The 25,965-nt window shown below is 39.1% G+C and overlaps 1 protein-coding gene across 7 annotated transcripts in view; it reads left to right on the forward strand.

Annotated features, from left to right (window-relative positions):
* Positions 1–9,076: 9,076 nt before the first annotated feature.
* Positions 9,077–25,965, forward strand: part of UBTF (upstream binding transcription factor) — a 35,989-nt gene continuing 19,100 nt past the window's right edge. Inside the window, exons 1-8 of one of the 7 annotated variants that reach the window (XM_081933307.1) lie at positions 9,077–9,453; positions 13,068–13,210; positions 14,186–14,361; positions 15,660–15,743; positions 20,186–20,341; positions 22,363–22,427; positions 23,668–23,788; positions 25,557–25,667. In XM_081933307.1, the coding sequence (XP_081789433.1) occupies positions 13,153–13,210; positions 14,186–14,361; positions 15,660–15,743; positions 20,186–20,341; positions 22,363–22,427; positions 23,668–23,788; positions 25,557–25,667 (771 nt within the window). In that variant the 5' untranslated portion in view covers positions 9,077–9,453; positions 13,068–13,152. Of the gene's footprint in view, positions 9,454–9,666; positions 9,815–10,909; positions 11,152–11,199; positions 12,301–13,067; positions 13,211–14,185; positions 14,362–15,659; positions 15,744–20,185; positions 20,342–22,362; positions 22,428–23,667; positions 23,789–25,556; positions 25,668–25,965 lie in introns of those variants that run through there. The other 6 variants (XM_081933308.1, XM_081933306.1, XM_081933304.1 and 3 more) reach the window with 6 other exon arrangements.

Consider the following 25,965-nt stretch of genomic DNA (forward strand, 5'->3'; position numbering starts at 1 on the left):
GACTACAGTGACCAATGTCTCAGTTTCTAATTTAATGCTTTACACAAACTGATTTACCTTCATGACTATTCTACATCAAATTGGGAAAGAAATGTGTGGGTGCTGAGCTGGAACTGAACAGCACACAGGAAAAGGACCTTTAAACTTTAGCTTGTGTAGTGCAGATCATTGTTTCCAATTCAGCATATGCTATTTCTGATGAAATAGACAACTTTCTTTTCTTGTGGCAAATTTTGCCCTCCATGTAAGATTTTTCACTTTTCTTTTTACAACAAATTATTTAAATTTGTGCCAACCCTGCCACATATTTCTTGTTACAAGTTGTATGTCTATGTAACACCAAAGAACGCAATCTCCATCACATTGATTGTGTGTCAAGTCATTGTTTATTTGTTATACAAATTTATAGACTGTATCTTCCCACATTCCCCCTGGATAAATTAAAAATATATATAAATTGAAAAACCCATAAAGTATTTTAAAAAGATCTAAATCCTAAAAATGTAGGTGGAAAAATATGTTTTGAAGCTCATCCAGAACTATTTTAATGAAGAAGTAAGTTTCTTCATTAATCCAGTTCAATCTAGTTTCTTTCACAATGCTGGTCCCACTACAGGGGGGAAAAAAGTGTTGAATTTCATTACTAAAGCTAACTCTAGAACTTGAAAAAGGTATTGTACTCAGTTTAGGCAGAAAGCTTCTTACCTTTATGGAATAAAGCAGCGAGTTGGGCATAAACGAGGCTGTGGTTTAAATTAAGCATTTGAATTCAGTTCAGAAAGAATGCCCACTTTTCTTCTACAGAAGATGTTTCTTATCTGACTATTCTCCGACTGTGGCTCTCCCTCCCACACCCATCTCCCATGGTCATTACCATATACCATTAGAGGTGGCAAAGTTGGCTTAGTAAATGGCATATGTAATGGAACTGGTGTACATCCACAAGTTGTCATGACTATGTATGGAACTAGAAAACACCACCACCAGGTTGGCAATTGATGGTACACTGACAGTCTAGCTACCTGGCATTGTCCCTTTATAATGATCTGTGAGAAAATCCTTGAGAGACAGAAGAAAGAGGAGCTGCAGACAAGCCAATGGTCAGGTAAGAGGCAGTTTAGTCCACAAAAGCAATGTGGCAGACATCTCAGGAGAGCGCCTCCCTAGTTTCTGGGACTATAAAGGTGATGGGGGGAAATTGGTGGATCTGTAAAACACAGAAGGGCCATGAGTGCTGGATGAAGTTATTCCAGCAAAATCTCTTCCAAGCCCTCAATCTTATGCAGCTCCTTGATTCATGGAGGAACTGAAGGAAGTGAATGACTGAAATGATACCTCTAACCAAAAAAACGAGAAGCGATGTGACTAAGCACTTACAAGGGTGCATGTTCAAGTCAATATAATGGTGAATGAATAATCTGAAAAGCACAAAGCATGCAAATGTAATTGTGTCCATTAAGACTTTTTTTTAATGAAAGGCTGAAATCTACTTAGGTATCACCAACGTAAGACAAGAAATAAGACAGCAATTAGGATGCTGTTTTGCAATCCTTTTTGTAGTTTATTTAGATTAGGTTTGACATAAAGCTGGCCAAGATTGTGAAATAACTTTAGGATATTTTTCAGCTTTTAAAACTTAGTGATATAAATATCTCCGTCTACCAATGTTGGTATTAACATTCTAAAATATTTTGTTTGAATACCCGATGACACTACATATAACAAACTCTCATACTGAGATTGATACTATTTAATCCCGCATTAGTCAGTATCAAAGTAGGTATCAGAATGAATTGATACCTGGTTATCCAGAAAGTAATCTTTTACAAAAACAAATAAATTAACATACATCTGATAATTCCATCTGTCTTGTCATTAACATTCCTCTGTGAATAAGGTTCATATTTTGCCTTGGTCACAAAATTTACTGGATAAAATAAAATAAAAATAAAACTGATAAATTTTCAAAAACAGTGGAAAAAATATTTCCACTCCCCAAAACATTCACCTATTGATCATAAATTAGCCATTCCTTGAGCAAAGGAATTTAAACAGAAAAGTCCAACATGAAGTCACAAAATTGCAGTTTATCAAGATCTTTAGCTCCTGGATAAATTTTTAATTCCACTACATATATTAATTAGCATACAAATGCCAGGATATCTGGGTTGTCATTAGTATAGCTCTTTAAATAAGGTTCATATTCAGTCGTAGTCACAAAACTTGCTGTATAAAGTCAGGCCAGAGAAACAACGTGGGGATAACAATTAAGGTGTAGGGTTGGCACCAGGGGCAATCAGGTTTAAATCTACTTTCAATCATGCAAGCTCACTGAGTGACTTTAAACCAGTCATGCATTCTCAGTCCAACCTGTCTTATAGGGTTGTAGGGAAAAAGGAATAAAGAACACTATGTACGCTGCCCTAAACTCGTATCCACCCAATTCTGTCCCTTAGAATTACTATTACCATCATTTACATTGTCATGGTTCTTCTTATTCTTCCAGAGCAGACTCTACTCCAGTGATGGCGAACCTTTTTGGCATCGAGTGCCGAAAAGGTCGTGCGGAAATGTAGCATGCACGCTCGTGGGGCTGCGCTCTGGAAAAGCCACAATTCTGGGTTCTAGCATGCATGCACAGCCGACAATCAGCTGGCCGGTGCACTGCACATGTATAGGCCGGCTTTCAGCACTGCCACACGCATGAAGGGATCACGCTCTGGAAAAGCTGAACTTCCAGGTTCAGGAGCACATGCACACTTGATAATCAGCTGGCCGGTACACAAGCCCACACTGATTTTCAGCACTGCCACTCCTGTGAAGAACAGCTGATCATTGCGCATAGCTGGGTGACATGGCTTGACTTGCCACTTTGGGCAGTTGTGCCATTGGTTCGCCATCACAATTCTACTCTATTTTAAAGAATGAACCCAGTAGATATCACAATGCTTAAATGTCTGTCACTTCTCTATCCAACCAAGACGCTACCGTATCTTTGCAGGTTGCCTAATTCTGTCCTTTTATCCCACCTGTGACTGAAGATTAATGCTAATCTGGTAATTTCCACTGTTAATTAATATTATTAGATTAATTTTATTAACATTGTTGTGTTTTATGCTAACCTTTAAATAATAACTTTTTAGATTAAAGGCCATAATAAAGATTTTGAGGTATCTGAAACCAATGGGTACTAGTACAGCTAGTGTTGCAGAGATGTTAAGAAAGCATATCACTGCTTACGTATAACTTTTCATGCCACTGAATTCTGGACTAGCTGAAGCTTCTAAATGGTTTTTAAGAGCAACCCTTTGAACAACACATTGCAATAGTCCCAAATGCAAGGTGATGAAGACAAAATTAATTGTGAGAAGAGCCTTCAATTTAGGAATGAGCACATTTGGTGCCTGAAATGAATGTTCCTGGTCACAAATGCCACTTCCTCTTTGATCAAGTCCAGGAAGAGTCCCAAACTGCTATAATGAGCAGAAGGAATAACTCTCAGGAACTGAAGGAAAATATGCAATCAAAAGTATAGTCAGATAAAAAATAATAATTTGAGAAAGTATCTCAGACATGACCATCCTAACTGTCATGAAGATAAATGGAGTGGGAGTTAGATTCTATTACTGTTACCTTATAATAAAAGTAATATTATTATTTGTATTTTTGGTTTCCTAATCAGGTCTACCTTGAAGGGCTGACAATTGCACACCGGTGCAACCACATTCAGAAAAAAAAGGTGGACCCTCTCAAGTCTGGATGATCCTGGCAGCTCACCTCTCCCCCGTCTTGTCAAGATTGAATTTAAATCCTATATCAATAAAATAGTATTCTAATATTTCTTGCAGCTACCGTTTCCTGATCTGATCTACTCAAAGGGCTGACCCTTATAGAGGTTCCCCATGCTACGCATGACTTCATCCAGCAGCTTTATGTAGATGTAATGTAGGGGCTTTGAACTCATTTTTCTCTCTTCTGTCAACACCAACTGGAACTGACCCCAAAGAAAAGTAAATCACGCCAAAACTGTGCCTCCTATTTCAATCCTAGTAGATAGATCAAGATATCAAAGCCCATGAAGAAATCCAGAATGATTACACCACCTCTGGCCTTGGAGGATTTGTAAACATGTTGTTATACTGGTGTTCATTTACTCTAAAAATCCAGTTCTAATTGATGCTGTGATTTGAAATCTTAATCTTTGGTATCTAACTGGGCTTTGGAGGATGAGTATAGGAACTAATGTTCTCATGGGTAATTCTGTTTCTTGATCATTCTTATTTTGTTTGACTAATTTCTATCTGCTACACCTAAAAACTAAAAATTGAAGATAAAATACAGAAATTGGAATTAGCATAACAAAGTACTGCCCTCATTGGGACAAGAAGAGAGACAAGACTATTCTTAGGCAAAGAATCCTTAGCATGGAATTGTAAACTGAATATGACAAAATATCAGAAGATACAAAATTAGGTTACAACCTAATTTTAGGTTAGAAGAACTATTTCAAATTAGCCAAATATATTTTAACCAGCTTAGCTAATAAATTTTGTAGGGTTTTAATGCTGTTGCATTTTGACATCTTGCCATGTTATATTAGAAATAAATTTCAAAAAATTTCCTGTGGAAAAAGGAAATAGTCCTTTTGCTCTGTGGATATTGAATCATTAGCCTATATGTTACTCTCCTATAACTTCTACAGATATCTCACTAGACCATTCTCTGGACCAAATGAACTTTATGTAAAAAAATGAACTTTATGTAAAAAAAAATCTGGCAGATAAAAAGCCTAAAATAACACACAATCTATTACATTTGTAACCTGTAGTACATATGTGTTATTAATGACCAATTAATTTTAGGCTGATTTTGGGGGGGGGTATAGTTTCTAGGGTACCGCATAAAGCACCACAGTGTTATAGCATTTTCATGGCCTTTTATTATATAGTCTTTTCCCCTCTTTTTCTTTTATTTCCTTTTAATCTTATTTTATTGTATTTAAACTACTTGTCTAAATATGTATGTTGGATTTGTGAACTATAATACAGTAATTAAACTGAAGTTTCCTTTCCCCAAGCTGCCTTAGTTTTTTAAATCATATTCCCCTTGATATCACTAAAAATTAAAAACATGCCCTCTAGATTGCAAAATTTTCACAAGATTCTGTTTTGCCCGCATGTTATTCAATAGCTATGTTTATACTCCATAATAACCTACCAATCTCCAATCCCATAGCATCCACATATAGTCTTTAATTCCCAGCAATCTCACCAGAGGCCACAGTACCTGGGAACATTGGGAGGTGAAATCCACACATCTAGAAGAGATTCAGACTGAAGAAAAAGAACCATCTTTGTTGAATGTATCCATAATGATGAATTAATCCAATTAACCACATTTTAACTTTGCATGTTGTACAAATGTAGTTTTAAATATTTAAATATTAACTTACATATAGTATGAAGAGACCAATATATCACCAATATATAAATCATACATAATTCGGGTTCTAGTTATTCTAAGCAGGATACCAGGATACTATGAGTTTAAGGCCCACTTTCTGAAAAGCTGGTTGGGTGACTTTGAGCCAGTCACTTTTTCTGAGCTCAACTCACAGGGTTGTTGCGAGGAAATCAGGAGGAGAAATTAGTATTAGGTATGCTCACTGTCAGAGTTATTTATAAAAAAATAAGAATATTCTGATAATTGCTTGGAAATGGTAGGATGTATACTACTAACTCTTGTTCAAAGGAATTAATCTGAGAATCAAGACTCAACCTCCATTGTCTATACTTCCCTTTGAAAACATCAGTTGGGTACATTTCTAGACCAGACCTTAAACATGGATGTTCAATCTTAATAAAGACAAGGATTTTAATTCAATTGCCTCTAACAACATTAGTTGCAACTAAAGTGCCTCAGACTTTAGCTTGATTGCATATGAATTCTTAGAATGTGCTGCTCACAAAGTCACCAAGAATATAATTTTTGTAATTTACCGATATCTACTAATTCAGCCTTCCGTCACCCCTATATATGGCTTCCATTTCTGTAGAAATATAATTCCCAATATCCCAATACTAAGAATGAACAAATGTATCCAATACTATTAAAGTATTAGATACTATTAAAATGTGAAAACATTGACTATGAAATGTAATTCATTGTTCCATCAGAGCCAAGTGAAGCTTCTATCAAATATCCTCCATGCATAAAAGAAACTATTCACAATATATTGTTACAATGTATTCAATAGATATATTAAAATTCAGTATATTAACTTTTTACAGTAATTTTAGTTCATCAGTATGTTCCCATATACGAACCAGAAAAACCATGCTTGTTATTTTTATACGATAGAAAAATTCAGATCAATACATCACTCAAATCATCATTATGTGTGTTCATGAACAATCTAAAATTGCACATCACCATGCATGTATTTCATGGAGTCATCTTAATCAAAAGCCAGATATGGATCATTGCAGATTTTCACAGTTTAAAGAATTTTGCATTTCGCAGTGTCCCCATAGTGGAAAAACATCATAAAGTTTATAGAGTGGATTACTGCAAATGAAGACTCAAAATGATGATTAAATAACAAATTGCAACTACATCCATATGTTGTACTAGGACAATCAACTATTTTTTTTAATCTGCAGCTGAGGCCCAAATACCTGGATATTAGGAAGAATTAGGAATCATGCTTATGGCAAGTGGTTCAAAAAAGAAGCATAAAAATATGGTTTATCATTATAAATTTAAAAAATCCTGTTGTAAATACCCATGCTTAAATCTATGGTTTTTTTCTACTAGATATCACTCTAAATAACCAAACCATAATTTTATGATTCTTCTTGTAACCGGACATAGTTTTATGTCAGAAATTACTAATTTCTACATTATGCTCTGCATCATAGAATTGTCAAAAATAAACAGATACTTCTGTGGTTCAGATATGATCTGTGATTTTTCTGAATTTTGAATTAGAGCAGTATAATTATATTGAAAGTTAACAAGGATTTGTTCTTGGGACAGGTATTTTGGTATTGTGACAGCTTCAAAAAGTGCTGTCATCTATCGATATGGACAGTGGTTTCAGACAAGTGTCATATAGAATTGTGAAGATCTATGTATGTGCATTTGTACCGTGGACATAATTTTCCAGCACTGGAAAACAAAATATCAATGAAAACAGAAGCAACCAGAGTTATTTTGCTGATTTTTGGACTGTTTAAAAACCATGAAAATCCATGAGGATTCATACTTTAGATCTTTATTTGTGACACAGGTTTGCAAAACAACACTAGATCTAGAGTTGTGTTCTTTGTCTATGGAATCACATATGACCTGTAATTTGTTGGTAGTATCTGGTATTGCAAAAGAAAGTATCCTTTCTTTTGCAACAGGTAACTGCCTCCCCGCAAAACATCAGTAGGCAAAATATAATCTGCTACTGGTAAGATGATTTTTCCTATTGCAGCTTCTACTTTATAATGGATTTGCTATTTAGTTTTATTCTACAAATTTTATAAAATGCTTTAATATATGTTTTAATTGTTTCAAATGTTATTTTAATTTTTTAAAAAAATTGGGATATACACACATTCACACATATATACAACATGCACACACAGATATCCAGTTTGAAACTGCTATAGTACTATTAAGGAGACAGATGTGAACTGTGGTTTGACATCACTAGCAAATGTCTTCTAGTGTATCAATGTAAACACCATGTAAAACTAAGAAAATCAATTTATAATTTCATAGATGTAATTCTTACTTTTATTGTTCCTTTTTCTTCTTCATATATGGAATAAACATTTTTTCTACTAAATACAGCAATATTTAGTTCTTGCAAATAAATGTCCACATAATAACTACAAAACAAAGATATAAAGATGTTTAAAATTTCTCAAATTTCAGTTCCAACAATTGTAGAAAGACAAAAAAGAAAATATACAATCCTCACTACAGAGAAATTATTCCCACAAAATTGTTTGAAATCCAAAATGATGTTCTTCTAAATGCATGTAAGATCTATAATGTGGATGACAGGGAATAATAGCTTTACTTCATGAGTTCCTTTCATTTCACTCATAAACATGATTCATATATTTTGGTGCTGTAGGATTCCCTTCCCCCTCCGCACATACCCCCACATACATACTCAAATGTTCTCTCTATGGTGGAGAGGAAGGAGCAGGGCCTGGATAATTATTTTCCATTTCTTTCTATTGGCAAAGCACAAAGGGAAAATAAACCAACATACGCTCGTTCATCTTTGCTTGTTTGTATGTAGAGGCAACGTATTCACTATTTTTAGCTTATCTCCCAATCCTCGGTCACCTCCCCCTCCCATCCCTCATAATTTCTAATTGCATTTTGGCAGGTCTATAAAAGTCGCGTTTGCGTATTAGAATCGGCTTTAATTTGACAGGCAACTCCAGAAGAAGGTGATTGGCTCTATAGCAGATGACGCCCTTAACAAGGTGGAGCTGAAAAAAATGGATTTAAAAAAAGAGAGAGAGAGAGAGAGAGAGAACGAGCGAAAAGCGAGTGGGGGAGGAGAAGCTCGGCTTTTGACTAAAATCTACACGAATGTCATGTTCACGCCATGATTTAGAATCCAATCCCAAACCAATTGTCAATAAAATCCGACGGACACAAAGAGTTACAGCCTTCTCTTCCCGCCCCCGTTGTTTATAAGGCAAAGTGGGACCTTTAAAAAAAAAAAAGCTCACTTCTTGCCAAAAAAATGTCTGCCCTCAGAAATAATTTGATGGCGTTGCAGCAACTAGCGCTCTCCGGGTTGTAATTTTGAAATTCTCCCCATCCTGGTTCTTTCGATACAATCGTTTGAAAGGGAGATGAAGAAAGGGGAGGTCACAGGAGGAATTAAAATCGAGTGCGTGTGATTTGTGCTCATTTTACAAACGCCAAACGAAGAGGATTTGTGGCAAATGTAAGCGTTTTCTCCCCTCCTCTCTCTTTTCCTTTCCCCTCCTCCCTCTCGTCGTTTGACTACAGTGTTGCAAAAGCAAAGAGCAATAAAAACACACACACACACACACTCCAGAATCGTGAAAGATAGACCCACAACCTGGTGAGATCAAACAGAGAAAGCGAGAACGAAGCCCTGGAAACATGTTTCCTTTTTACCAATCCCATCTAGGGAGCAGATGGGAAAAATGGGGACTTGTGAAGAAGGGCTGTGTGAGGTTGCCTAAGGATCCGAGAGCCGAAGAGACCGGCTGATTGGAAGAAAAAAGCAGAGAGATGGAGGCGGGGGAAGTGCGAGCTCTCTGCGGGGACTGGAGCGAGTCCACGCCCGGGGCCAGCGCTGCAGAGCTGGCGTGCATTCAACCAACGCTTCCCAGCTAAAGCAAGCCCAGGAAAGAAGAGGGGGGAAAAGGGGGAGCTTTTCTCCAAAGTCCTTCCGATCTGCAGGTAGGTTGCAGACGTAGAAGGGGACTAAAAATCTTCCCTCAGATCGACTTCAGGATGGAGCCCCCGTTGCAAAGAAGGCGGGTGGGCAAGGACGGATCAGGGGGAGGGGGGGGAAGGCACGATCCGAGGCGCCGCTGCCTACAGCCGGGGCTGGCTTTGCGGCAGTACGAGCGCATGTGGAGCTCGCCATTAGCCCGACGTTGTACTCCACCATCTGGGGCTGGAGGGAGGCGCTTTTGTTACCTCCTCGGCTCCGGCGGTGAAGCAGCGCAGCTAGGCTGGGAGGCAGCGGCGGCACCACTACCACCACCACAATCAACACCCGTTGCTGCTTTTTCCGCCCAGCATCTCAATTTCCTCGGTAAGGTTAAAAATAAACAAGGGTTCAATCGAATTTTTCGGGACGCATATATTAAAAGAACGAAATAACATTTCGAATTTTAATATTCCCTTTTTTCAAGCACATTTTAGAGAGTTCGGGTATATCAATGCTCCCGAATCTATCAACTGATGCTTTAAAATAGCATGTATATATTTTTTGCAAACGCATTTGGAGTTACATTTTCTCCAAGGAATCCGAACGGAGCCTTGGCAGAGGCAATCGAATCGGGGGCCCCTTTCCTGCCTTCCGGGCGCCTTCTAGATAGGCCGCGCAGCGGCATTCGACCATAGAAGGGCGAGATCGGAAGGCGGTGGCTGTCCGAGTCGCCGTTGAGTCGCGGCGGAGGTAGATGGAAAAACTAGGCGGTGCAGGCTGTGGCGCAGAGATCCGATCTCTTTTTCTGCTCCAGCCTGAGCTGCTTTTAGAACCGAAAGGGCGCTGCCAGACGTGAAGGGTAAGAAGCGGTGGAAACAAGCCGTCGTCTTGTAAGCTTTTCCCCTGTCGCCTGCACCGTGAAAGAAACCAAATGCAGCGGAGGAAAAATCTTGGGGTTTTTTCCCGCCTTCCCACAATTGGTGCACAATTGGCTTTATAAATTATGTACGAAACATTTTGCCTCAATTTTACGTAATCTGCTGCGGTGGATTCTTATTGCTTCCCCTCGCTTCTACCGCGTTGAGCGGTCTTCGCGAGTTCGGGCACCAGGTCGGCCTTTTCGATCGTCGACCGGTTCGAGCCAGCGCGCTCCGCCATCCGAAAGGGTGGTTCCATGCAGGCGAACAGCTCGGCGTCCCTCCCCTACTCTCGACGAGCAGCTTTTTCGGGGGGCCCCCGTTACGGTTGGGTGTGGAGAATCGGGTTAACGGGGTTTGACTCGCCGACTTCCCCTGCGCCCTAGGCGCACAGGGGGAGGCGCTCCCCGGGGGTCTGGGCGCTGGTAGAGGGAAAGGAGGAGGCGGCGGCGGCAGTAGCTGCCGCAGCCAGGACGTGCTGCCCTCCCTCGGCTCTGCCTGGACGCCCCCAGCCGGGCATTCATTTCTCCCTCCCGCCAGCCAGCCATCCCCGCCCCCCTTCCACCAGCGGCTCCGATGGGGCTGCTGCTGCAGCGGCTCTCCGGCTCCTGCTCCTCCCCACTCGCGACTGCCGCCGCCACAACGAGGCGGGCTTGTCTCATCCTTATTAACCGCCTCGGCGAGGTTGCACCGACGGAGAGAAGAGAGACGCGGAACTCGCTCGCTGCTCCCCTTTCCTCTGCAACACGCTGGGCACTGTTAGGCTCCTGGCCGACGAAGCGGAATCCGCTGCTTCGCGCTCTGGTACAGGGGTTTGGGGGGAACCGAAGTTCTTTCTTTAGTGGCCAGGGAAAGCTTTCTCCGTCCGTCCGTCCGATCGACGGAGAACAAAGCGGGAGCTCGCCTTCCCCGCTAGATTGTCCGGATGGGGATAAACGAACGATTTACTGTATCGAAAGCTGCCTTCTTTAGGGATCGTGGCTTGGGCTGGGATGCGAGTCTTATTTATTGAGATAAAGGAAGGGATCTTCTAATGAAGGGAAATTCTGGACTTGGGAAACAAGCTGGTTTCCTTAGGATTGTTTTCGAAGGGAGGATTCCGCGGGGAACGGAGGGTGATCTCTGTTAACGCAGTTGTGTGTATGTGTAGATCTTGAATAAATCCCGTAGAAATCCAGTAGAACGAATCAGAAGGGAGCGAAATCCTGCGGAAGGAGGGAAAAGATCCTGGAATCCGTCGATCTCAATGTTTCCCCTCCCTGGAAGGACGACTGAAGTTGGTTGGCGAGGAACGCTGGCAATGTCGAGAGCCGACGGGGGCGAGATCGTAGCGAAACACTGACTTTCTCGTCTTCGAGAGTCAAGGCGGGGAGGAACGAAGGAACCGGGCCAGGAGGCTGGAGCCCGAACTGGGGTTGAAAAAAAAACTGGGGTGGGAGCGAAATCAGGCAAGCGAGGTGGCGGCGGCGGCTAGATTTCCCCTTCGGTGGCGCCCGCAGGGCGTGCGGAGAGGAAGGAGGCGGGGGGGAAGGAGGCGAAGCAGAAGCAGCTGCACCACCAGTTCCGTCGGTTCGGCTCGGCTCTCCCGCCTGCCTGGAGACAGGCGAAGAGGGGGAGGGTGGTAAGCAGCAGCTGCGCTTCTGCTGCTGCAGGAAGGCGGCGACGGAGATTGGCTGGCGATGGTGCGGCCTCTGAAGAGCTGGTGGAAGGGGAGGGAGAGAAGAGAGGTCCGCAGATCCCTCCCCTTTGCCTGGCCTGCCTCCTCTCCACCCCTCCCAGCCGATTCGCCTTTACTCCGCCCACCCTGGGGCTGGGTGCTGCATACTCTTAAAGAATATTCGATTGCTGGTCCCAAGAAAATCTGCGCGTTCTCATTTCTTTCGCCCAGAGACCCGATCCGGTCCTTAACTACTGCTACTTCCTTCTTCATTAATGCTGGCTGACATTTTACTCGTAATAATTCTGCTTTGATACCAAGGCTCAGTCGCTTTTTTCTTTTCAGTTGTGACTCTCATTGTTACTTATATGAATGTTTTAAATTAATTTTATTATTGCTTCTACGCCTGTGGATGGAATCTGTATCTTAGTCTTCTCCAGAAGTCTTTCTATTCTTCCCTGATTTTAACTCTGAGGCGGATTCGGTTTAACTGTTCCAGTGATATCTCTGTTTGCTACACTAGAACCAAGTTAGCTGGCCAATTTCCCTTGAGTTCCGTTCGGTCCCCCCTTTTTTTACTGTAATCTGCCAACTCTTCTCCACTTCTGGTTTAGTTTAGCTCTTTCTCAACAGAAAAATGGATTGTGCTTGAAATAGTTTTCCTCACCTGCATCATTAGGCTTTTCCCCCAAAACTCCATTTCCTTTGCTCCCTAGAATTTATTTATTTATTTAATTTGAATTTGCCCTTATAGCTAGTACAGTTCCATATTCTATTACAGTATACTTAAAAGAGAATTCTAGACTTTTCATCTTAGGGCATTAGTAACTTCTTCAACTTCATAGAAAACTTTTCAGCCCTACATTGTGGGTACTTTGTCTTCTCTTTCAGCTCCCACTTGCTCATGAATGTATGAATAGCTCACAGGTTCCAGGTTCAAGAATTGCTTAATTCTTGTATTAATTTCCAGGAGTTATTAACCCAAACTCCATGTTTGTGATGTTGGCTCTTTGTGAAGGTAGCTTGGTAAGCAGAGATCCTTATTCCAGTTTGTCTTTTTCAGGGTGAAAATTGATTTGAAGGGGGAAAGCAGGGAGCTGGAAGGGGGAGACCCGGGAGGTGTCACCCTTGGGTCTGAGAGGTGGAGGATGAACGGAGAAGCAGATAGTCCAACCAATTTAGAAATGACGGCCCCGAAAAATCAAGGTGAGAAGGAATGCTCCTGGAAAAACTAACATTGCTGTAGAAAATTATGCAGAATCATGTTCCTAGCTGCCACTTCTTGAGTATTCTACTTTATTGATTTTTAAATAAATATTACTGATATTTAAATAAATATTACTTACTGATATTTAAAAATGTTATCTACTTTCATTAAAAATAATCTCAAACAGCTGAATACTGTTGCTAATAGATAACACATGTGGAAGAAAAACTTTTAAAATGTATGTATCTCAGATATTTGCTACAATCACACAAACAAGGTGTAACACTAATCTGCTGGCTTTAACAGCAACTTCATCTCATTAGCCATTCTATTCTTGTCTGCATTTAGAAAACATAGTGACTCTGATCATGGTTAAATACCCATTTGGTTATTCTAAAGTTTCTCATCTGAATGTGGTGTGATTTTTTTTTAAAAAAAATGGTTCCCCCCCCCCCCCTTTTATGAGACTACATTTTGGACACTAAACAACCAGTCTGCATTTATGACCATACGTTGTATCCCACAGTCATGTGACCATGATTTACTTTTTGCTAGAAACTGATGTTTACTTTGATTTTGAGCAAAAAAAAATCCCTAGTGAACAATGGATTCACTTAATGCCCATGGCCTTCACTTAACAACTGCTCCCCCAACAAACTTGGTAAAAATAAGTTCTGGTCATGATAATCACAATTTAACAACCATAATTGCCAGGCTTGATGCTTCTCTACTGCCTGTAATATAAAAAGAAAACTACTGCTAGCTACTGTTTCTTTTAAAACTTTTTAAATATGAAATGTAGTAAAACTATAATTCCCAGAATTCCAAAGGTTATGCTGACCTTGAAGGGTACTAGGTTGCTATGCCAGGACGTTTGAAGAGCACTGATTTGGGAATAGCTCCTCAGAAACATATATTAAATTCATGCATAATATGTTTCCCCCCCCCCTTTTTTTTTTTTTCTTTTCCTCCAGACCGTTGGACCCAGGAAGACATGTTGACCCTCTTGGAGTGCATGAAAAATAACCTGCCCTCCAATGACGGCAGCAAGTTCAAAACCACAGAATCCCATTTGGATTGGGATAAAGTGGCCTTCAAAGACTTCTCTGGTGATATGTGCAAGATGAAATGGATTGAGATCTCCAATGAGGTAATCAATTGCTTTCTGAGCTCAAAGAGGACTGACCTGAAATGATGCTTTACATATAATTATTTGCCTTACAAATATGCTGTATTGGTTAATTTAATTTGATCAAGTAACAGTTCCAGTGTGAGGGCAAGAATTGCCTTGTGGTAAGATGAGCAGCAAATAAATTTTATAAATGGCAATGTTTTTAGTGCTGTTTGCCTATAGAGGCTTCCCCATTTATGTCTCAGGAGGTCTTTCAATAACTTTTATATTCAAGAACCACTAAAATGGTGTTTCTCTTCTTTCTCTCCTCCAATCAAGGGATATTCTTCTGTCTTTATTTGACCCATGTGAGCCTTCTTATTGCTTTTGACTGCTTTACTCCATTCATGCTACAATTCTGTACTGACTTGCCTGGGGATAAGGCTGAGGCTTGCTGTTTGAATAGATAGGCAGAGGAATGCATGTTAAATTTCAAACTCTACAAAAGTACATTGTTATTACTATAGAGATGATGGTTGACCAGATTTGACTGCCTGTTGAACCACAATATACAGCAGGGCTCAATAAGCTATAGAAAATGTGGAGGAACTACAACTCTTATGGCTATCTTATTGTTAGCAGGAGTGCTAGATGGGATTGTAGAAGTTCTTCAAAACACAAAAGACCCAGTCCCCTGATTACATTCTATGTGGATTAGTTACAGCAAAAATTAACCTTACATCAAGTTTGCATCCCTTCCCTCCTCATTTTCCCTTATGGTTTAAAAGAAATTTTAGTTCTTGTTTTCCCAGTTAACAGTATTGAATTTTCTGAATGCATTGCAAGCTGCCATTCTTAAAATTTGCAATCAGCTTTATGGTTGTGAATATATATTGATATCACTTTGGGAAAGTTTGCATTGGTTTATTAATATATGTTACTGGCAGCTGCATGTTAGTTGCAGCACAGAACATTGATTAGTCTCTCCAAATTCCCAGTTTAATTATTAGAGCTATCTTCATGATAAATTTTAGTATTGTGATAATCTCAGCATAGATGTACTTTTTTGGAAATGAAAGGCAGGAATACATTTCAGTTCAGTAAAATAAAGAAAAGAAAAACAATTCTCCCATTGGCAGGACAATAATCTTTCTACTATTACTAGTTTCTGCTTAAACCTGCACAAATAGGTTGATAAAAGACCCTACTTGTCAATTGAATCATACAACAAATAATTTATTTTATATCAGTTTAAGCCAGCAGCCTTCACAATAATCACACCGTTCTCTTGTCTCTCTTCCTGCTTCACTACAACTATTTACTATTTATTCCTGCAGGTGAGAAAGTTCCGGACCTTGACAGAATTGATAATGGATGCTGAAGAACATGTGAAAAACCCATACAAAGGCAAAAAACTGAAGGTAGGTGTTGACTTCAAGGAGGACATAATAAACAAAAGAACTTTCTTTTGAATCTAGTTGGATGGTTGATTATTGCCTTTTCCCAAATGGCACAAAATTGTGATCTACAACTCCAATGTTTCTTAAGACTCAGGTTTGCTTCCATTCTCATTTTTCTGGTTATCCCTTAGTTTAATAATAGGTTATAGTGTCATAGTTGGTAATGTATACCACACTTTGGATTTATCCATAATTTTCTCTGTAGAGTTTATTTACTTTTAGATTTCTACCTTCCCTTCCGTCCAGAGACCCAGGGTGGGGTGTGACACTCCTTTTTCCACCACACTCTTGTCTGGCAGTTTGGGCTCATTGATAGTAACTGACCTAGAGTTACCCCCGTTCAGCTTTCTAGGCCTCCTGGGTCTTCATCAAACATCTTAACAACTGTATTGGAGGTGCATATGCAGATGGATATACCTAATTATATATTTGTGTTTCAAGTGAAAGTTTTGCTAATAGCTATTGATCATTTTAATTCAATTCAGGAGAATGGGAGAAAATTTAGAAAGGCCCTAAGTATGTGCATAATTCTAAATACCATTTATCAGCACAGTAGCTATTGTGAATTGATTAAAGCGTTAGTATAAAATAATAAATTATTCATTGTATAGTATTGGTAAAAATGGATGATCTGAACATTGAGAGTCACACCTTCATCAGGTGGGTCACATTGTGATTCTAGATCACACCACTATCATGTACAATTTTGGAACATAGTTTGTTAACTATTTCAGGGCAGGGAAAGGGTTCCATTTATCTCTGAATTGAAGATAGAAACAAATATACTCTTCATAGACTTTACTCTTTGAATGTGAAACATTGAAAATGACTCATTCCAAAATGTGTGCCAAGAAAGAAGTATTACAGTTATGATAACAAGCATCTTAGAGTAATTATTATAATCGACCGAGAATCAGAGTGACCATTCTTGAATGCAAATCATAAACAAAAACAAAAAAAAAACAATTACATGGACCTGGCATTTTCTCCACAATCAGATGCTGTTAGTTTTGCTCCATTATGCACATTAAAACCAGTGAGATCTCTCCTCTTCCTTGTAACGATTTGCATGGTGAATTACAACTTATGTCTCTGCACAATCCATTATTCTAATTAGTGGACGATGCAGAGAAGGTATTTCTCCACTTCTATTTGGAATATAGCTGAATTGTTCAACATTCTGCTGAAGACGTGCTTTCATTCCTTGTTCAAAATCCATAGTATTGACTTGTGCAGAATTAATAAACATGATGATGGGTCTCTGAGGACAAGATAAACTTGATTTGAGTAATCTCACTACCCTAGCTTGCTCATACTGTTTCTTATGTGGGTCTTTGCAGACATTATTACATTATCTAACTGAAGAGTCAACAAACAATTGTCATGAAATCTGTATAGGAGAATCTGCCTTCATTCTATGTTACATTACAGAAAAATAAAAAAAGGAAATTCTCTGTGACTTGTACAGTGGAAGGTTGGAATTAATTGTCTGGACCAGGGAAAAAATATTTGAATCTGAACAAGAAGTCTTTGACTTATGATCACAACTTGGTCAAGAATTTCTATTGCTAAGCAAGGCGGTTGTTTAGTAAACTGCACCTAGCTTTACACCTTTTTCGCCATATTTTTAAGCAAATCACTCCCAATTGTGAAATGAATCACACATTAAGCAAAGCTGGCTTCTCCCTTTCACTTTGCTGTTGAAAGATACCTGGAAAGACTGAGAATGATGATCACATGTCCCAGGGACACTGCATCCACCATAAATACATGATAATCGCCAAGCACATGAATTACGATCATGTGACCTTGGAGATGCTACAATGATCATAAGGGCAAGGGATGGCTGTTTTAGAAGAGCAATTATGTTTTCAGTTGATTTCCTGATACATCATTTGAAGGACCACCTAGTCTCACACATACACATTTCTGTGTGTTTTTCTCTTTCTAAATCATTCTTAACACCCAGCAAACCATATTGTGGTTGAAGCTTTTTGATAATTTCTAAAAATAAATTCACACAACCCTGTATAGCCTTGTATATCAACCATTAAAAAACTGCAATGTTTAATTGTATTGTTCAGAAGAAAATATTTATAGCTGAGGTTGAACTATGGGGCCCTTGATTCTCTCAGCTTGCAGACGTTTTCATCCCAAACTAGATAACATCAGCAATCTGACAGATGTTACTTAGTTTGGTTATGAAATATCTGCAAGAAAACCAGGTTCAAAGAGCACCAAGGATCCCAAATATAAAATATTTCATTACTTTAAAAGCTTTAAGCTTCAGTGAACATTGTAGCAATTAGAGGGCTATTAATTTTAATATCTGTTAACTATACTAGTCAATCTTTCTTTTAAAAAATGGGACAGAGAATTAGTTTTTCATAAACCTTTCACAAAAATAAAGAAACTTGTAGCCCTCCAGGTAATACTGACTTACAATCTTATAAAACTGACTTTAAACTGCTACTTCAGAGATCTTTGCAGTTTACAGGAAATTTAACATAGCCTTTGTTCCAATTGTTGACGTATATTTGCACATCAATGCCTATTCAATATCTGATTGCCTCTTTTCATAAGTTTTGCCTGTTAGGCCAAAGAAAGACATTCCTATTTTAGAAGGCTTTATTTCATACTCATTCTCAACCAAGCACAGGGGGAAGGAGCTACGGGGCAACAGTTAAATCTCTCACTTTGCTTACTGCGGAAATGTAACACACCTTAATTTGGCTTATCTTTCCTGCCAGTGGTTTTTTTTTAACCTATTCTTACAAAGTATATCATATATGTTTGGTATGATCATGGCTGCCACAGGGATCATTGATAGATTATAATTCTACACATGGACACTCATTGCCTCCGAAGTTTGGATTTTAAAATAGTACATCTTGTCGGCTTTTTTATAAGAATAGGTCTTCCAAATTTGTTAATTCCAATTTAAAATCCCTGCTTTTGATTACCTTTGCTAATTTGTTAATTATTGGCCACCAATATAGCTACTGTAAGATTATATATATTATTAAGGCTTTAAAAAATACACAATATGTAAATCTTTTAAAAGTATTTTTTCTACTTTTCCTTTTTTTATGGCTGCATTATTAAGTTTTGTTTTGTTTTTTAAATAATCTCTTTGCTTTCTTTCTGTAGTTATTAGGAACCATGATATTATATTTTATTTGCCACCCACTTTTCTATTTAAAAAATGTTGGAAAACATAAGAGATGTATTAAATAATCCAAGTATACAAGATAAATTATTTTGTTAAGTTCAGACCTTTAAGGCAATATGTCCCACCTATATGGCCAGAAAAAGGAAATAGCATGCATATACATACAATATATATATATCTCACTACACTTATTTTGGGCTTTAGCTTTGTCATCTGGAAAAAGAACAGCCCTCAGATGAACAGCAAATACATATTCTATCAATATTTTGTATGATTTGTGGGGGGAAATGCAGAACCTCTTAATTTTATACTTTAACAACACTTTTCAGATTTCTTACACTATTGCTAATGATAAAAGTTAAACTCAAGAATCTAAACATGCCTTTAGGTTTATAGTGCTGCATTTTTAATATAGAAACTATGTTATGCCAGGATGATTTGTTCATTTAGTTTTGATATTGCTAACTGATTGGTCTTGGTCTTTCTACAGTTGGAGATGCCACATGCTTTACATGGAGGTTTTGGGCCAGTCACTGTCTCTCTCAGGCTAACTTACCTCACTAGGTTCTTGTGGTAGGAAAACAGAGGAGAGAACACTACATATACAGTAGAGTTTGTGTGTATGCATGTGTGTGTGTTGCACTCTTAAATGAAAGGAGAGAAAACTACTGGTAATGAATAATAGTGATATGTCACAATAACAACTAGTAATTAAAGGTACAAGTTGGCGGGCAAGTTGTGGTAGAAAACATAGAGTGGGCTTTCCTTTTCTGATGTTTTCCAGAACTGTTGGAAAGCGATTGGGAATTCTGGAGGAGTTATAATTCCAGCCAACAGAGTGATGCGTGGTTGGGAAGACTCTGATAAGCTTCAATGCTGGCCTTTCTTGCCAAGTTTATGTGCTTCAGTGTAAAACAGTAACAAACAGCAATGGCAAAATAGACAATCAATTTAATTCTTTATATGTCTCAAGAAATAGCCTCATTTTTATGTCTCATCAGATAGAAATGATAAGCTCAAATAAAGCTTCATAAGATTAGTGGAGTTTCATGGTTGAATTCAATTATGTGGGTTACTTAAATATGCTATCACCCTATTCCAGATATTTGGCACAGCAAACAAATGTTATAAACAAAATAAAAGTAAGATTAAGTAAACTAATTTTTCCATTATTTGTGGAAAGAGATCAACTCAAAATATTTTTCTTTACTTACTTCCTGCCACTATTTAGAAGCATCCTGACTTTCCAAAAAAACCTTTGACTCCATACTTCCGTTTCTTCATGGAAAAGCGAGCAAAATATGCTAAGCTACATCCAGAGATGAGCAACCTAGACCTAACCAAGATTCTCTCAAAAAAATATAAGGAACTCCCCGAAAAGAAAAAGGTGAGCAGTGCATACTTAGAATGTGGTGAAGAGTATCAGGAATGGCATAATTCCATAAGCAGTTTTGCCTACCAACAGCAAGCCTCCTTTTTATTGGTGCTTCTTGCAAAATCAGACAAAAGCAAAAAAGGAAGCGAATGAGAGAAAGAAAGAAAAAATTTCCTTGGGGAAATTAATACCTACGAATTCTATTTCGTGTGCTTTATACAAAAATGAATATTCCCTTTTCAAGTGTTCTGTGAATGTGCTACCTTTGCAAAACAGAAGTAATGGAGCACAAAATATTTTTTATACAACAGTTCTTTAGACAGTTATTTAGGGATAGCTGCAGATTGTTAGGATCTTGAGCGTAAAAGGGCATGTGAAGGGCATGTTTATATGTCTTTCTGTCAAAGTAACTTGACTCTACACACCTGCTGAATTAGCACCACCTGACATTTTGTGAACAATTTTAACTTTGTATAACATGGTAAGTTCCACATTTCAAAAACCAGCTGATATATTGCTTAGTTCTTTCTGGGTGGCAGGATTTCAAATGTGAAATAGTTGTCTAAAGCATCTTCAAGGTGACTCTTGTCTATTAATACATGTAGTCCTAGACTTAACAACTGTAATTGAACCCAGAGTTATATTTGTAAGTTGTGGCAGTCATTAAGTGGGTCACTACATAAGTGCACCTGATTTTATGACCTTTTTTGCAGTGGTCATTAAGCAGATGCAGCAGTCATTAAGTGAACAATGCAGTTGTTAAACAAATCCATTTTATCCTATGGGCATTTTTTGCTGGAAACTGGCAAAAGCCACTGAAAATTGTGGCGGTGGAGGACACTGCAAAGGGCTGTAAATGCCAGCCGGTTGCCAAATGCCAATAATGCATCAAATAACCACATAGAGGGGTGTGGCCATCAGAACTCTGCATATCTGTCAGAACGTTGGACAGCCGCTAAGACAGAATTACCCATCTACAAAAAAGAAATCCTGAAGCAGTGATCCCAACCTTTCTAGCACTTGCAAATGGTGGCAGGAGGGGAACGAGGGAATGGTTCTTTGCAGAGGCAGACCTTCTGCAGACACCCTTTGTTTACACAACCCGGTTCCCAACAGGCCCAGGGGTTGGGGACCCCTGCCCTAAAGGGGGAAAAATCAACATTTGTTGTTGGCCCTATTACTCTGGAGACCTCTAAAAATAGGTTGCATGGAACTCCAGATCTATAATTCCCGCATCCCTATTTTAAATGGTAATAACACAGAGGTCATTCCAGATCATAAGACAAATGCAGAAACCAACAAAATATACAAGTGGGGTCAGCACAGTGTTAATGCTGAAGCAGTAAACTCCTCATCTTTTTGTGAATGTACACCTCCTTTATCTGAATTTCTGCATAACTAAATGGGAAACAAGGTAACATTCTGGTGTATGCAAATGTGCCGAAATCTAACTTTTATGGGCCTTGCTAGCTGGAGGCAAAGATTCCAGAATAGAGGAGCATTTAAAATGTGTACAGTTCTTAGCTCTGGGCTAAGAAGAGTCCAAGATGCTTTAGTTCTGCATGCCAAGAAATTGAACTTCTCATGTCATTTCCATAGATAAAGAACAGCCCCGTGGAAGGCTTGATAAGTATCTTGTGCATACACACATGCACACATGTGTGCAATACCTGCAATTTCAGAACATAGAATTAGAGAAAGTAGATATTCAGTATAATAGCTCTCAGACTTATATACCGCTTCACAGTGCTTCGCAGCTCTCTCTAAGCGGCTTACAGAGTTAGTATATTAACCCCAACAATCTGGGTCCTCATTTTATTGACCTCGGAAGGATGGAAGGCTGAGTCAACCTTGAGCCGGTGAGAATCAAACTGCTGGCAGTTGGCAGATTTAGCCTGAACTGCATTCTAATCACCGCTCTTAAAGACTCAAGACAGTTCTGTCCCCAGTGAGAGGGCTTGCGTGTGACAGCTGGCTACCTCATATATAAATAGCAGCGGTGGAGTATTTTTCCTCTTCTCCCTGTTTTTTAGATGAAGTATATTCAGGATTTCCAACGAGAGAAACAAGATTTTGAGCGGAATCTGGCAAGATTTAGGTAAGAGACCTTAAGCAACGATGCCTTGCTTGTGTCCATGAGCACTTTAAGGCTTCTCAGCTGTAGACTTCAGATGCACGCATTTAGTGGAGGTTTTTCTGAACTTTACTGTGAAAGCTACTTCTATTAGAAGATGGTGAGGAGAGAGTAGAAAGAATAAGTACCTCTGGAAGGTTCCTTGCCTTCAAAGTTGTATGTTATATAGCACAGGAATCTACTTTCCTTTTTTAAACTAGAGATAGAATAACTAAGTCTATAAATTTATATATTTGTAAGGCAGGTAGAATTGTCTGTATGAACATTTCAAGCACTCATCTAAGCAAATGTTGAATTAAATCAAAGATCTACCTTGGCAGATATTCCCAGCTTGAGATATGTTGAATCCCAAGATGTTACACTATAATTCACTTCATTTCTGGACACATAAGTGATCATACATACTTAGCTGTAGACCACAACATCTGAGGAGGAGAAAAAATTGGGAAAGGATAATGTAAACCAGCCAGATTTTCTACAGTGCGCAATCGCTATCATCCTCCCCAAATTTGAAGAGAGCTGCCTTTCCTGCTGTGTAGCGTTTAATTAAACTCTTGGTTTCTAGGAGAAAATACCCAAACAAAAACAATGAATGTAATGAGCATTTATATCTACAAAATGTTTCTTGATAAGAGATTGGGTAGAAAATTTGTCCCGTTATCTAGCATAACAGCTGCTGCGTTTGTTCCTGTTGATCATTTTGTTATCCGTTTGTTTAGTTTCCTCCTCTATTTCTTTCTGGCTTCCGTTGCCAGCTAGTAGATTTGTGTTTGTGTGTGTATGTGAAATGTTTTTATTCAACTCGGAAACTAATGTATCTCCATTCTCCAAGAATATCTGGTTAGGCAGTGGGTAGAGCCTTTGCCTCACACTTTTCTTTTCTTTTTTGCCATGTCCCTGTTGCTCTTAGGTGTTAGAAGGTTTCAGAATTTTGCACCAAGCTCAAATGTTGGTGTTATGTCAGAAGTCCCTTCTTTGGCCATGTTTGAAGTTTGGAGGATTGTGGGGGAATATTTTTTGTGGAGAGAAAATAAAATTCTCCTATGGGAAGATCCATCCTGCAATCTGGGAATTTGTTGGCATTCAAGAGTTGGGATTGGTACGTAGGGCCTTAGAGAGGTTTATATGAAAGTGTGTTTTGTTAATTCCAGTATGGTGATGCCTTACATTTTCAATCCCCTGTTACCATTCCTGTTCTATGAAGGGAAGACCATCCTGACCTCATTCAGAATGCCAAGAAATCTGATATCCCAGAAAAGCCCAAGACCCCCCAACAGCTCTGGTATACTCACGAGAAGAAGATCTACCTGAAAGTCCGACCTGATGTAAGTAGTTCTACATTTATAAGTCTGAGGTGAAGGTGGCATGGGAGGCATGAATAAAGAGAGCACAGAGAAAGCAGTGGAAACAGAGGGAGAGAGGGAGGTAGAAGGCTATTTCTGAAAGTAGAGTAAGGGGGGGAAATTAGGTATAAAGCTATGTCTTTTAATTTTTGATCAGCTGAGGCTCTGGGTTACATGCGAGCAGAAAGTAAATGCCTTCCTGGATTATTATATTTGAGATTCTAATCACACACATGAACATTTTCTTCTTATTGGAAAACTTCCATTTTGCTTTATGACCATAGTCTGTCAAATGAAAATGTTCAGCTTCATGTTTCTTCATGTTGTTTTCTTTTATCTACAGAGGGGTCCTGCTTTTTTAAATAAATGAAGCATTCAGATAAAAGCATTTCCCCCATCTACCGGTACATCAGGAAATGATACATTCAGGAAAAGCTTTGTCTTTTGATTCTGCTGAATATGTAAAATTGATTCTGAGAGGGCTGCCAAAGCGTCAAGAAAAAGCTATGAAACTTAAAGATTGGGGAAATACATCTTGACAAATATTTGTTTATTTATTAAATGTATATGCCGCCTGTCTCAGGCAACTCTGAGCAGCTTCATAAGAGCAAAAATTGGGGCAGTGAATACAAATGGTTGACTCTAGGGATTTACCCACTTTTTCAGTTCCAACAGCCATTGAATGTTTAGATATTTCTTCTTCAAATAGCCTAATACAGGGTGGGGACTTTTTGTTACCCATTCAAGTATCCCTAAGTGCCCTTTTAGAGCATAGCCGGCTTTTGATTTACTTTCTCTTCGGAAAAAAAGAAGGTTTAAGGTCATTAGTACAGTTGATAAGCAAAATATATAGGATAGACAAATCATTGTCATGCAGTGAATAGTTAATTCATGGAATTCATGGCTACAAGATGATGAAGATCACACATACAGATGGCTTCTAAGGTGTTAGATTTGTAAAGAATTCCCTCCAGAAGTTGTGGGTGCTTCATCGCTGGATATTTTAAAGAAGAAATTGGACAATCACTAGTCAGAAATGATGTAGGGTCTCCTGCTTGAGCAGGGAGTTGGACTAGAAGACCTCCAAGACCCCTTCCAATTCTATTATTCTGTTAGGATGGGAAATAGAGTGAGGCCAAAGAGAGATTACTACAAAAAAAAAAATCCTGTGGGTCACTAACTCCCATCTTTCAGAGGCGTAGCAGGGACAATCTTGGAAGTGTGTAGAAACTGTGAGTGTGATATGCTGCTCTTAGTGTTTGTAATGTTTACTTAAGTTTCCATAATTATCATTATTCGGACAGTTTCTTTTATGAATGAAGGCAAATATACGCGTCCCAGGATAATGTTGCATGTTCCAATCTGGGTCAGTCACCGGGACCAAAAGTTTAGTCTTCCATGTTTCTTTTGGTGAGATAGAAAGAGAACAAAGACATGAGACCTTTACAAATGGCCTACATGGGACTGAAACCCTTTTTATATGTATTTAAACCCAAAACCAAAGATTCTTCAGAATTTTCATATTGGACCTCTCTGCATATGCATTATGCAGCAAGTTATATTTTGCTTCCTTGCAGGATCAAGAAAAAAGATACTTTTAAAAAAACCACAAAAGAAAATACATCTTTCCCAAAGTTTAGTGTAATTCACTGCTGTACCACTAGGGTGGGCAGTGTTCCCTCCTCTTCCCCCATTTTTTTCCATTGTACCTACTTTTTTTTATTTCCCCCTCCCCACCTGGGTTTTTCAGGCCACCACGAAGGAGGTGAAGGAAGCGTTGGGCAAGCAATGGTCTCAGCTCTCGGACAAAAAAAGGCTGAAATGGATTCATAAGGCTCTGGAGCAGCGGAAGGAGTATGAGGTAGGGAACAGTACACCGTTCCCCTCCATCTTCTCCCCCCTATGCTCAGCCCGGCCTTGTCGCGGCTGTCCAAACCCAGCCACGCTCCGAGAGCCGATTTGTGGGTGCCACTCCCATTTACTAAGCTGGAAGGTAGTTGCAAAGCAACACCCTCTCTGCTTCATCCATCCAGAGTTGAAATTGGTCAGAGTTAAGTAATGGGTTCTCTTCTGCCCACCTCATTACCCTAGAGCCTAGGAAGGGCTTGTCCCCAAGGCTTTGTGGCTGTATTGTGTTAATCGCCCTCTGTGTTTGTTGT

The sequence above is a fragment of the Natrix helvetica genome (genome assembly GCF_964273705.1).
Source record: "Natrix helvetica genome assembly, chromosome: Z".
In the NCBI taxonomy this organism is placed as follows: Eukaryota; Metazoa; Chordata; class Lepidosauria; order Squamata; family Natricidae; genus Natrix; species Natrix helvetica.